This window comes from Myotis yumanensis, unplaced genomic scaffold (genome assembly GCF_028538775.1).
Source record: "Myotis yumanensis isolate MYYU_CA2020_CCGP unplaced genomic scaffold, mMyoYum1.0.hap1 SCAF_14, whole genome shotgun sequence".
NCBI lineage: Eukaryota > Metazoa > Chordata > Mammalia > Chiroptera > Vespertilionidae > Myotis > Myotis yumanensis.
In genome coordinates this window covers 41,097,841-41,110,923 of record NW_027223765.1, presented here as the reverse complement: position 1 = coordinate 41,110,923, position 13,083 = coordinate 41,097,841, and the positions used below count along the sequence as shown (strand labels likewise).

Genomic DNA, 13,083 nt, shown 5'->3' with positions numbered 1-13,083 from the left:
TAAGTGTGGCGTTAAGTCTTGGTGGTGCTTAGCAAAAGTGACTCAATATTTAGGTCTGTTGTTTCGTTTTAACCAAATGCTTAGGGGAATCTTATCCAGGAAAGAATGAATGTGGGGAACTATTTTGCAACTTTGAGAAAACTGAGATACATTCAAACAGCATCCAGAAACCACCTCCCCTTCTATACTGTGACTTCCACATTGGATTACATCCCCTATTTCAATACCTCTGCTTAGTGTGGAGAGGCAGCCCAGCACAGGAGTTAACAGCACAAACTGTTGAGCCAAACTCTTGGGTCTTAATCTCAGTTCTGCTTACTAGCGATATGACCTTGGGCAAGACACTAGAACTCTTTTTTTTTTTTTTTTTTTTTTAACGTTTTAATACAGATCAGCATGTCGGGTTCACTTCAGCTCCTTCACCGCCAAACCCGGGGGCAGGGACTGCTTCAGCTTCTCGGCCTTCTCTTTGTCCGTGATGACCAAGGTATACAGGTATCTGCTGCACCGGACTTTGAACTTCACATTATCCTTATTTTTCTTGATCTTGACAGATTTGGCGTCCTCCTGCCGGGCTGTGAGCAGGAAGTCCTTAATTTCCTCAATCTTGCAAGGCATGGCTGCCAAGCACGGAGCGTGTGGCCCGCGCAACAAGCAGTCAGAGGCGAAGAGGGTGAAAAAGAAAAAGCGACACTAGAACTCGTTATGACTCAATTTCCTCATCTGTAAAATGAAAATCATAGACCCTAGTTCATAAGGCTGAGGTTTAATGAATGAATACATGGAAAGCACTGAGAACATTTCCTGGTACAGGATAAGTGCTATATAAATATTAACTACTATTGTTGTTGTAAGAAATAAATAAACTAACAAGTGGAATGTGCTCAGAACAGTGCCTAGGACATAGTGAACCCGATTACCCATCCATTATTGAGAACATTCACTCATTCATCTATTCAACAAATATTTACTGAGTGCCTTTCCTGTGCCAGGCCATTAATGTCTTCATTCTAGACCAGCCGTGTCCAAAAGAAACATAATGTGAACCATAAATGTGATCCAAATATGGATCATAAATTTGAGCCAAATATGTAATTTAAAATCTTTGGCAGTCACATTAAAAAAGTAAAAAGAAACAAGCAAAATTACTTTTAATAAAATATTTTAATCCAATATCCAAATATTATTTCATTACATAATCAATATAAAAATTGAGGTATTTTACTTTTTTTTATTCTAGAGCATTGTAATCTAGCATGTATTTTGTGCATACAGCGTATCTCAATCAAACTGGCCACCCTGCAGCTGCTCAGCAGCCATATGTGGCTAGTAGCTGGCATGCAGTTCTTTACATTAAAGCTTAGGGAAAGAGGGGAGATGTCATCTTTGTTCCCGACCCCATCTTGCTACTAATTATGTAATATTTTTTCAAATTCTAAGGTCGTTTACATTCATTATTTCATTTGATAGTGAAGTATGGTAGCAATCATCTCAGGTAGAAACTATAGTTTAACTTTAACCCTGCTGTTTGGTTTCTGTACTTATTTGTTTGCTAAAATAATAGAAAAGTTATTTTGATTTTCTGAATTATATAAATTATCCCCTTCAATTAAATACCCTATTGATTGTAAAGTGAATATCCCATGGGTTGTGGTCATACTGGTCTTCAAATGTGCTTTCTAAAAGCATTTTCCTTTATCTGGGAAGGACAGCATAATTATCCCAAGGTCAGAGGGCTCCAGTGTCCCTGTTGACTCAGTGTTCTGGGGACCCAAAACTGTGATTTAGATAACATGCTGCTTCTGCTTCTGTAAACTTTTTTGCAAACCAGGTTCCTCATTCCAGACCCGAGAGGGCTCTAGATAATATGTTTCTGTCAATTCAGTGATCTGGAGACCCAAAACTGTAATTTAGATAACGCGCTGCTTTGCTTCTGTAAACTGCTTTTTACAAATCAGGTTCCTCATTCCAAACCCTGGGATGTAATCAATACCTTTGTGATCTTTGCCTATATAAATCTGGTATTGCGGCCATCTTATCACTATGAGATTTGGGGAATGGCCCCTCATAGTCCCGGATTGCAGTAAATGTGACTCTTTAATTCGACTTCTTGAGGCGTCCTTCTGTGATTCGCGGGGTACATTACAACAATAGGAACATGCCTCACCTTGAAGGATGGATTATGTTATAGGAGGTGGGGAAAAGTCCCATCAAGAGGAAACAAATGAGCAGAAGTAACAAGGAAGGAAAACCAGGGGTCTATTAGGAAAGTAGAAGTCAGGGAGAGAAACCTAAGAAAATGTATCAGGGAAGCCCTCAACAGTCTCCAGACCAAGGAGTCTGGGTGCTATTTCTCAGGTAGTGGGGAGAAACAAAGGTTGTCAGCTGGCAAGTGGCAAGATGCATCAAATAAACAGCTAAATATAGCATGGAAGGGAGTGAGAGAGGCTAGAGGTAGTTCATTAGGAAATTAAACCTCGGCACCCAGAAGTTCCCTTCCTCTTTCCAACATTGTTTTAAGTGCAAAATATATCTTCCGAAATGTAATTTTCATTTACATTTTAGATAAGGTGATTTAGGAACTTTTCTGAGATGAGACATGATGAGAATTGGAAAAAAAAAAAAAGAATGCAAGCAGCCATTAGGAGGACTCCACAAAAAAGAATACAAAGTACAAAGGCCTTCAGATAGCAACAAGCTTGCCACACCCAGGGAACAGAAAGAACCCCAGTAGATGGTGCAGGGGTGTACACACACAGCAGCACATAGTTGTTATGCTCAGATTTCAAGATCCTCAACAGACCAACAGGGAGCCAGCCAAGTCCGATGCAAAAGCAGAGTCCTTTATTATTATTACAGACCCAGGTCTGGCTCCCCTACCCTCCTTACTGACACAGCAGCAGGTGGCAGAGAGAGGCCTAGCCTGGCATGAAGAGGAGTTTTATAGGGGGGTGGAGTCAGGGTAGGAGAGGGGACTGTGGGCCCTGCCGATTGGCCAGGCGCAAGTCGGTGTCTCATTACACAGGATGTGGTCATCTCTATGGTGTGCACTTCCCTTGATTGTCATTGGTTAGTTTAAAGAAATCCTGGGCATGGCTAGCAGAGGCTTGGGCTTCCGGGAAGAAGGTAGCACATGGCTGCTGCCCCAACATGGAGGATACCGGGCAAGATGGAGGGCGTAGTCCTCGCCCTTTCAATAGTATGTGGTCCGTACTGAATGAATGACTGAGACATAGTTTCTTACTCCTGTCACCTCTGCAATGCTGGCATGCAGGAGCTATCGATAAGGAATAAACAGAGGTCTAGAGTATTTTTCAGTTGCCTCACAATGTTACCGGAAAGGAGACCTGGTCCTTGTTGGGTTTGCCTAGGGCCGGCCAGTAGTGTGTGGGTTCTTGACTTCGTGCAGGAAAAATTTCACAACATGAGTCCAGATCACTATGAGGGAACATTTATTAAAGCTGGGGACATAAAAAATAAGAAAGGGCTTAACATAGAAGCAACAGGAGAGCAAGGCTGGGCTGCCCTAGCTCTCTGGGAAGTCAGAGAAAAGAGAGCCTTGGGGTCAGGTTTGGGGGCCTAGCCTGCAGAGCTGCCGCTGACCTTTATTCCTCAGGTTGCAAGTCTCGTGGGTTCCCGTGGGGATTAGGCGATGCATGCCTGTGGGGGAAGAAGTAGGGGGGAAAGACGAGGGAGAGCACGCACTGGGTCCTTTGTCTTGAGGCTTTGTTTCCTTCTGGAAGGTGGGAAAGTTAGGGGAGGTCTCAGGAGAGGGTTTTCGCAGAATTTTCATCCGTTTTCTAGGTGTGCTCCTCCAGGGCCTTGGTCTTCACTGACCGGTCAGTGTCAGGGCAGGGGGTCATCTGTCATCACAGCTGGTCCCGGTGTCGCCCACCTGGTTTTGCTGCTTTTCCGGGCCTGAGCTTAGATGTTATTTCTAGGGACATGAACTTCTGTATCTGCTGTGAATTGCTTTGCTAGTTTGTTCAGCTGTCTCAGTTTCCCTATTCCTCTTGTCCTGGCTTACTGGCCTGTGTCAATAAGAGCTGATAAAAAAAACATCAGCTACTTCTGGTGACCCAAGAACAGAAACACTGGTTTAAAATGCGTCAACGTAAGAATCATCCAAACCTGTAGAAAAATTTTACCAGTTCATTTGAGTCAAACTGATGACAATTGCCAGGATACAAAAATCTCAGCAGATGGAGAAAATGCTCTGGAGAACGGCAGCTTTACTGTTTCGTTTACACATTACAATCAAAGGAAAGCGACAAGGGGAGGCACATGAAATCCACTGGTGGGTATGGAGAATGCAAAGGCAGGGCGGGGGGATGGGGGGATCTCTGGAATTGGATAAAAAGTAAAATGTAGAGACACATATTTCTTTGACATTGCTGGGTACAGAAAAGCTAACCTTTACAGCACATAGAGATGGTATGGGGGGGACAAGGTAACAATGAGGGGTTCTGCGGTCTCCTACTGTGGTTCAGGGGTTGTGCCCTGAGGGGTCTGGAAAAGGGAATTACTCTGATATTTCAAGGGAATGCTATCCTCGGTGCAAAAAGACAATCAGCAGGATCAGTGAAGGTAAGGACCCACCTTTGTCCTTAAGGGAAGATAGCGGCCCAGGCCCAGGACGAGACTGCCCGCCAGGACTCGCTTTAAATGAGTAAGTTTGCATTTCAGACCATAGGCGGTTACTTTGGGTCCGAGGCCAAGGCCCGCCATGCAGGCCTCCCCGGAGCGTGTCAGGGTTAGTGCGTGGCCCCTTTTCGTCCACGGACGGAATCAACACACCTAGTGGGTGCCTGTGTGTGTGCTTCCAAAGGCTTCACAACCAAGCTCCCTACAGCCCGGCCCCCGCCCATCCGCGCAGGAACTTCTGTGCCAGCGCTTCTCCCCCTGCAGGGCGCAACCTTGCCTCCCCGCCCCGGGGCCTCGGACGGACGGCCGGAAACAGCTTCTCTATACTGGGCGTTGCAAGGAAGCCCGGCCAGATCGGATGCAAAAGGAGACGGAGAACCTCGCCTACAGAATCAACCCCTAACGTCACATCCGCTCCCTTCCCGGCGGGCTCCCTCTACCGGAAGTCGCCGGCATGACGCGGCAAAAACGCCAGTCGGGGGCGTGTCCCCTGCAGCCAATGGGCTTCGTCCACCTCCCCTTCCGTCACCGCGTGCCTGTGACGTCAGGGGCGGGGCGTGGAGGGAGGGACGGGAGTTGAAAGGCCGCTCCGTCGCCCGGAGGAGGGGAACAGGGATCAAGATGGTCTACATCGCGAACGGTGAGTGGGGGTCGGGTCGGGGTTTCCCCCACCCTCGCCGCGGCCTGCGCTCCCGCGGTTCTTCGGGACGTGGCTCCGCCGGCCGGGCGGACCGGGAGGCGGAGTCACCGGCCTGCGGCGCGTCAGCAGACCGTCGGGGAGCGGGTGGGCGAGGGCCGAGGTCCCCGGGGTCTACCGGCCGGACGGGCGCCCTCGTCGGGCCTCTGATTTATTTTTATTTGTATTTTTATTGTGGGTGTCGCAGAAGGGGTCTTGAGTCTCAGGCATCTGTGTCCTTAACTAGAAATAGCAACAGTAACGCCCTCTGCGTAGCGCCTGTGCCTCAGACACTGTCTTCCCGTTGTTCGCTTACCATCTCATCCCGTCCTTTCAGCAGCCCTAGTGAGCTAGTATTTTACTTTCCCGACTGTACGGATGGCGACTGAGGCGCAGGTAAATCCCATTGTCCGGGTGACAGTGGTAGCTAATGGCTCAGTGCGGATTCGAACCGAGGTGGCTGGCGTCCGCGTCCTGCCGTGACCGAGCGCACTGCCTGCCTTTCGGTAACCGACCCAAGAGAAGCAGAGGGACGCTCTGGGCGGGCTTTTCCCCGGGAGAGGGGAACTAGCCATACGTGGCGTTTTTTGCCCGATTTCAAGAGGCACCGGAAGAAGCACCAATCCCTCGAGAGCAAGTTAGTTAGTCCCGGGTTAGAGTATCCGAGAGAGACTTCAATCCCGTGACGTCACAAAGAAAATGCCTGGAGAGGAGAGGCAGTCGGACTGGGCCACCTGTTGGATTCAGGCGCAATAAACGCCTAGTGCAGTCTTAGCAAGGAGCTGGTGGATGGCGGGAGCTAGGTGCTGGCTGTATTGAATCATCTGTTTATCTTCCGAGATGATTAAGATAGTCAGTGCGTGCACTTTGTATTTCTTTGCTCTTCAAAATCTCTCTCTCCTTTCTCCCACTTAAAACTCTTTGAAACGGGTAGGTTGATGGACACAGGCCAAAATTACAGCTTCATCTTCGTTTGGGCACTTGCACACTTTGTGTTTTATCCTTTGTGATCAAGGCTGGCCGCTTCTATATGTGCATTGTTGAATGATGCTTTGTGTTTGTGGTGTGTTATTGTGCATGGGTAGTCATATTTGATCCACTTAAATAACACAAAGGCCTTGTATTTCACGTGTATAGTTGGGAAATGCCAGTTTGCATTCAAGCAACTCATTTCCCTCTAAGGATGTTCAGAGGGAAGGTTTCTGCCTTCAGAAACCAAGGGAAAGTGCAAATCGCAAGAATGATGCAAGTGCCTGCAATAGGTTCCTTAGAATCACTCAGGAGGAATTGGTGGGTTCCAATTAGGTCTATTTTCTGAGGAGGACTGGATTTATCAGCACTTCAGAGTTAAAACATTTCTCTTACTGTCAGGTTACTTCTTCCCAAACAATTCTATACGATTAGCCCTGGAATGTTTTTTCTCAGAGAAGGAAAATGTCACAGCAGCCAATGGTGCAGAGCCAGTAAGAGGCAGAACCTGTCACCCATGCTGTGTCTTTAAGTATGGCCCTTTTTTCTCAGTAGCTCTGTGTGGTAGACACACCTGACAGTAAACTGGTCAAGGCAAGGGGGAAAGTAAAAAGCATGGAGAAGCCCTTGGGGAAATGGAGAGGAGAGGTAGTTGACAGGCAGCTCTTCCCGAATATTCTGACCTCTTGATTTGCAAGTCTGAAACTCTAGAGTACTAAACTTTTCAGGTTAGAGCTTTTATCATTTCAAGTGGTTTGAAAAATAGATCGTCTTTTGCTTAAGATAAAGCTGAAGTCTATAATTAGAATGAATAGCTTTTTTACAGAAAAATAGTCATTTTAATGAATAAGTCAAATTCTCTTCAATACTTAGAGCACACAGATTTCTTTGATTTCTAAAAATTTTATCGAAATAACTGAATCTAAGACCTGGAAGAGTATGTGTAAACAGTCTTTTTGTGCAGGCAAGAGGCTTTGCAAGTGAAAAGGAGTACCTTGAACACTTTCAGAAAAATTGAAGTGATGTGAGTTTACATTTACCCATTTGTTTCCTCAAAATACTTGAATAAACAGATACTTGTGCACCCATGTTCATAGCAGCATTTTCACAATAGCAATCCAAGTGTCCATCAATAGGTGAATGGATCAACAAAATGTAGTACACACAGACAATGAAATATTAGTCAGCCTTGAAAAAAGGAAATTTTGACACATGTTGCAACATGGGTGAGCCTTGAAGATATTATGCTAAGTGAAATAGCTGGTCACCAAAGTACAAATATTGTGTGAGCCCTCATGAGGTTCCTAGAGTAGTCACATTCACAGAGACAGAAAGTTTACAGGGGCTGGGGAAAGGGAAAAATGGAGATTAGTGTTTAAGGGGTACAGAGATTCAGTTGGGACAATGAAAATGTTCTGGAGATGGAGGGTGGTGATGGTTATACAGCAAAGTGAATATACTTAACTAGAGGCCTGGTGCACAAGATTTGTGCACGGCGGTGGAGATGGGCGGGGTCCCTCAGCCCGGCCTGTGCCATCTCACAGTCTGGAACCCCTTGGGGGATGTCTGCCTGCCAGCTTGGGCCCGTTCCCCCTGGGGATCGGGCCTAAGCCGGTAGGTGGACATCCCTCTTGCAGTCCAGGACCCCTCACTCCTTACCGCCCACCTGTAGCAGAGGCAGGAGAGGCTCCTGCCACCATCACTGGGCTCACCAGCTGTGAGCCTGGCTTCTGGCTGAGCGGTGCTCCCCCTGGTGGTCACTGTGTGTCATAGGGACCAGTCTTCAACCATTCAGTCTATTTGCATATTACGCTTTTATTATATAGGAAGGATGTTGTAGAATTGTATACTTCAAATGGTAGATTTTTGTGTGTATATTTTTACCACAATTAAAGAGAGAGAGAGAGAGAGAGAGAATACTTGATCATCCCCCCAAATTACAAGTTTTAGGAAAGCATTTGACATAGTAAAGGAATGGCCCCTAGATCACAGAGAGTTACTTCTCTGAATCCTTCCTTAGAATGGTGTGTATAACAGACCTCTCTTTTTTGTTGACTATTTGGAACAATGGACAAGTTGAAAACGGAATCTATGATTGTTACTTAACTTATTAAATGTAATGTGTCTTTTGTCAGGGATTTGTAGTACTAACTAAAGTTTCTTTATTCTTGTCTGTAGGACAAGTGTTGGACAGCAGGAGTCAGTCCCCATGGAGATTATCTTTGATAACAGATTTCTTCTGGGGAATAGCTGAGTTCGTGGTTTTGTTGTAAGTATAGTAAAAGTCTTAATAGCCCTGATACTTAGGTACATTATGTTGCATATCATAAACAAGCTCAGCTTTCCTGAAGCAGTTTTTAATGTTTTCTAAATTAATAGCTTACTAAAGGAAATGCCACCAGACATCTTATGACTATGAATATGTTAGTTGAGTTGGTAAGCTTGACACTATACCTTAGTCTTGATGGTAATCATATCAACCTGCAGCTCTGGAGCCAGGCCTGCCCATTCTAATACCTAATGACAGCATCCCACTTTCTGTCTACTAGTCCCAGCTTTAGTGTGTACGTGCAAATTTTATTCAACATTATACAAAATTGGCTTTTTTGTTTTTTAATTTGTTTTTTTAAAATATATTTTTATTGATTTCAGAGAGGGAAGGGAGATTGAAAGAGAGAAACATCAATGATGCGAGAGAATTATTGATCGGCTGCCTCCTGCACGCCCCCTACTGGGAATCAAGCCCGCAACCTGAGCGTGTGCACTTGATGGGAATCGAACCTGAGACCTTTCAGTCTGCAGGCTGATGCTCTATCCACTGAACAAAACCGGCTAGGGCATTGTTCTTGTTTTTTAATAATTAAAGGTTAGAATCAATACAGAAGAGACAAATTTAAACTTCACCATCATTTCGAGCAATTCTTAATTAAATGCACTTTTTGGTCTTTGACCTGCTGTGTATTTTATGAAAATTATCCATTAATTATTAACAAGTCTTACTTATCCTAAGTTTGAATATATCCTAAGTTTGAATGCAAGTTTATATTTGAGTGTCTCGTGGATAGAGAACTATAGGGATGCAGAGGTGTGGGAGATAGTCCTTTCATTGACTTTAATATCAGCAAATATCTTTATATTGTATGGCGGAATGGTGGGCATGATTGTGGGACGTGGACATCAGAGGAAGTTATTCCAGGTGGAAGAAACATAGGAAAGGTGGCAAAGAAGTTTGAATATCAGTCTGTGATCTTTATACTTAATTTGATTATTGCTGTGGTTTAGAAAGATTAATTTGGTGGCTGCATGTAGCATAAATTAGAAAGGGTGAAATGGAAGCGACAGCTCCAACTTAAGTTACCCAGAGCAAAACTTTTTCATAGTTTTATAAATTTTACCTATTCCGTATTGTTTATTAAAATACTCTTTTAACTTAGTTAAATTCGTCCTCCTTCATAAATAAAAGTTTATTTAAATGGATTCCCAGAAGGTCTGTACCTCTGGCATACCACCCTTAGCCCTCCCTGTCCAAGGTAATGGAAGGTAGGCTGTCGGTGGGGGAAATGCAAGAGCAATGAATGTGCAGTACTGTAAAACCAGACTGAGCCGTGACAGCTGATGTAGAGGAAGAAGTTGGGATGACTGTCCGGGAGAGTTATCAGCAAATAAGAAGATAGGAAGGGCGGCTTTGGCACAGAACATAGCGCACACTGTTTAGACAAGTGCTCGTGTTAGATGTTGGTGTCACGATGGCTTTTCAAAATGTGGGCTTGGAGCTAACTGTCTACCCAGAGATGATAGTCGAAATCATGAACTACATTTTATAATGCTGAAAGTGGCTCTTCTGTTGTTTTCTGCCCCTTGTTTCAGTTTCAAAACTCTGCTTCAGCAAGATGTGAAAAAGGGAAGAGGCTACGGAAACTCATCTGATTCCAGATACGATGATGGAAGAGGGTACAGCTTTTTATTTGTATTTATTTTTATATCTATAATATTTATCTCTTAGACCTTTAACTCTAAGGGAAAAATGGGGGAAAATGAATAAACTTTCAAGATCATGGTAGTTTAACCCCCACTTCATTTTATTTTATTTATTTTTTTAGTCATTGATTTTTTTTTTTTTTAATATATTTTATTGATTTCTTGCAGAGAGGAAGGGAGAGGGATAGAGAGTTAGAAACATCGATGAGAGAGAAACATCGATCAGCTGCCTCCTGCACATCTGCCACTGGGGATGTGTCCGCAACCCAGGTACATGCCCCTGACCGGAATCGAACCCGGGACCTTTCAGTCCGCAGGCCGACGCTCTATCCACTGAGCCAAACCGGTTTTGGCTCATTGATTTTTTTAAAAATTTATCTTTATTGTTGAAAGTTTTACAGATGTCCCACTTTTCTTCCCTCATTGATCCCCTTCACCCCCCCTCCCTTGCCTTCACTGCACTATTGTCTGTCCATGGATTATGCATGCACTCATATAAGTTCTTTGGTTAATCTCTTCCTGCCACCCTTCCCCCCTTTCCCTCTGAGATTCATCAGTCTGTTCCATGCTTCCATGTTTCTGGATCATTTTTGTTTGTCAATTTATTTTGTTTATTAGATTCCACATATAAGTGAGATCATGTGATACTTGTCTTTCTCTAACTGGCTTATTTCCCTTAGCATAATACTCTCCAGGTTTCATGCTGCCTCAAAAGAGGATATAGCTTTTTAAATTGATAATAGGTGTTTTTACCCTTTTGTATATTTTAATCAGATTAGATAAGGTTGATTTGATTGATAGAAAGGCTTAATGGAAATTAAAGGTTTAAATTCTGTTTCACAAAATTAATGCATTACTATAAATAAGTCAAGTTGCCTCTGATTTGATAATATAGTCAACCTGGCAAAGCTAAAATGTACATCATATATCCGATGGGAAATACCTAAATTAGAGGATAAAAACTGAGAGCCAACATTGAAATCTAGAGATTTCACTTTAGAATCTAGATTTCCAGCTGCTAATGAAAAACTCAGAAGATCAAGCAGCAGGGGTTAGGTTTGTGTTTCCATGTGGCAAAAATCAACTGGAACTGGAAGTGCTGCTCAGTTCATCATAGTCCTTGCCTGACTCACTTTCCTCATGTGCTTTATATGTCTGGCCCCTGTCAAAGTTTGAATTTTTGACCTAAATGGTATTTTAAATAAAAGGGTCTATTTGAGTGTTTAAAAGGAACCCATTTAAGATGTCTACTAAAAAGTATAAATTAACTTTTTCTTTTATTAGGCCCCCAGGAAACCCTCCCAGAAGAATGGGTCGAATTAATCATCTGCGTGGCCCCAGTCCTCCTCCAATGGCTGGTGGTGGATGAGGAAGGTAACTTAAAATTTGAAATTTTTCTACAGGGATTTTATTTTGTAAATGCTTCCTTAGGAAGGCCTTTAAGAAAATAGAAGCTGCCTAACACATTATTTGGAAAAATATTTCTATCCTAATCCTTGAAAAATCCTTTTATTATCAAAATATCTTCTGAAACAGGTTTATAACATGTAATGATTGTTGGATTTTTCAGACAGATCTGAATGAATAACTAGCAACTAATTATTGTAACGCTTTCTTTTAGGTAAATGTCTGCTCTAAGAAGCAGACAACTGGACATGCACATTCATAGCAGAAGGAAACCATCAAGCAGTGGAGGGCTGACCAGTCTGGACAAGTAAATGAATGTGTATGTCTAAACAAGAATTACTCTGTGTCCTCACAGACGAATGAGGTCGTGTTGGGAATTCCCTCACAGGGATCTGGCATGACTGACATGCAATTCTATAAATGCACATGTTTGTCTCATTATCTTTTTGTATAGTTTATTGAAAGTGTTAATATAGTTTAATAAGTAAATATTTTTAGGTTACATAATTGACTACTCATCTTTATATAATTAAAACTCCAAATTAGAAGAAAATTAAAAGGCTATGTATTTAGTACTGTTGGTGTCCTTTTTCAACTTCTGAAAATGTTCATTGTTAATTTGTTCTCATATATAAATAAATCACACTGTATTTATTTCAGTAGTATGCATACATCTATGATTTTGAATTTTTATCTAGAAACATTTGTCCCGTAAGTCTTTAATACAAGGTGTTCGATTTGCTGCTGTATATAATTATCGGAGTATTTATAAAGCCATAACCAACAAAACTGAGCTACAAAATGAAGATACAAAATGAAGACTAAGTGGTCCTTAAATATACAGACTTCAATGCTATCTAGACAAATTTGAATTCTAAAGAGTTGTTTTGTCTTTAACCTCATCTTGAATGCTGGTAACTCACATTCTTTCACCAAAATGGAAGCTCTATGAGGTTAGAGATTTTGTCTTTACCCCAATACTTTGAACAGTGACATGTAACCAGTACTTTGAACAGTGACATGTAATAGGCACTGAAATATTTATTGGAAGAATGAATAATACAGATAATTCTACTTCCAATGTTTCACAGACTTTGCAACCGAAGTGTTGAGATAAAAGTATTTTTATATCCATTTATAAGTATTTATTCAACCCTATTTGCCATGAAATGGGGATGATATCAAAGTGACTTTTACAGAAATGGTAAAAGTGGGAGTAGGTTTTGGGGGGGTGTTGGGAATTGATGAGTTCCATTTTGGACATAAATGCCTTGTCCACATCCAACTGGCAATACCAAATAATCAATGGATCTCAGAAAGGTCCACACTGCAAACATATATTTGGGAGTTGTCTTCATATTTAAAACCATGAAACTGGATAAAGTCATCTATGGGGCGCAACTACAGTG

The 13,083-nt window shown here is 42.8% G+C and overlaps 1 protein-coding gene and 1 pseudogene across 1 annotated transcript; one reads left to right on the top strand and one right to left on the bottom strand.

Annotated features, from left to right (window-relative positions):
* Nucleotides 1-353: 353 nt before the first annotated feature.
* On the bottom strand, nucleotides 354-618 carry LOC138992703 (large ribosomal subunit protein eL38 pseudogene; annotated as a pseudogene).
* Nucleotides 619-5,182: 4,564 nt separating this feature from the next.
* Nucleotides 5,183-12,336, top strand: SELENOK (selenoprotein K). The gene is made up of 5 exons (XM_070390782.1): nucleotides 5,183-5,284; nucleotides 8,468-8,558; nucleotides 10,157-10,240; nucleotides 11,552-11,641; nucleotides 11,889-12,336. Exons 1-4 carry the CDS (start codon nucleotides 5,266-5,268, stop codon nucleotides 11,634-11,636), a joined length of 279 nt encoding a protein of 92 aa, XP_070246883.1. The 5' UTR covers nucleotides 5,183-5,265; the 3' UTR covers nucleotides 11,637-11,641; nucleotides 11,889-12,336.
* Nucleotides 12,337-13,083: the final 747 nt, after the last annotated feature.

Bases quoted from the DNA above. Each gene is read 5' to 3' on its own strand.
- SELENOK (XM_070390782.1), top strand. The intron at 8,559-10,156 runs GTAAGTATAGTA...CCCTTGTTTCAG, and splicing joins GCTGAGTTCGTGGTTTTGTT to TTTCAAAACTCTGCTTCAGC. The intron at 10,241-11,551 runs GTACAGCTTTTT...TTCTTTTATTAG, and splicing joins AGATACGATGATGGAAGAGG to GCCCCCAGGAAACCCTCCCA.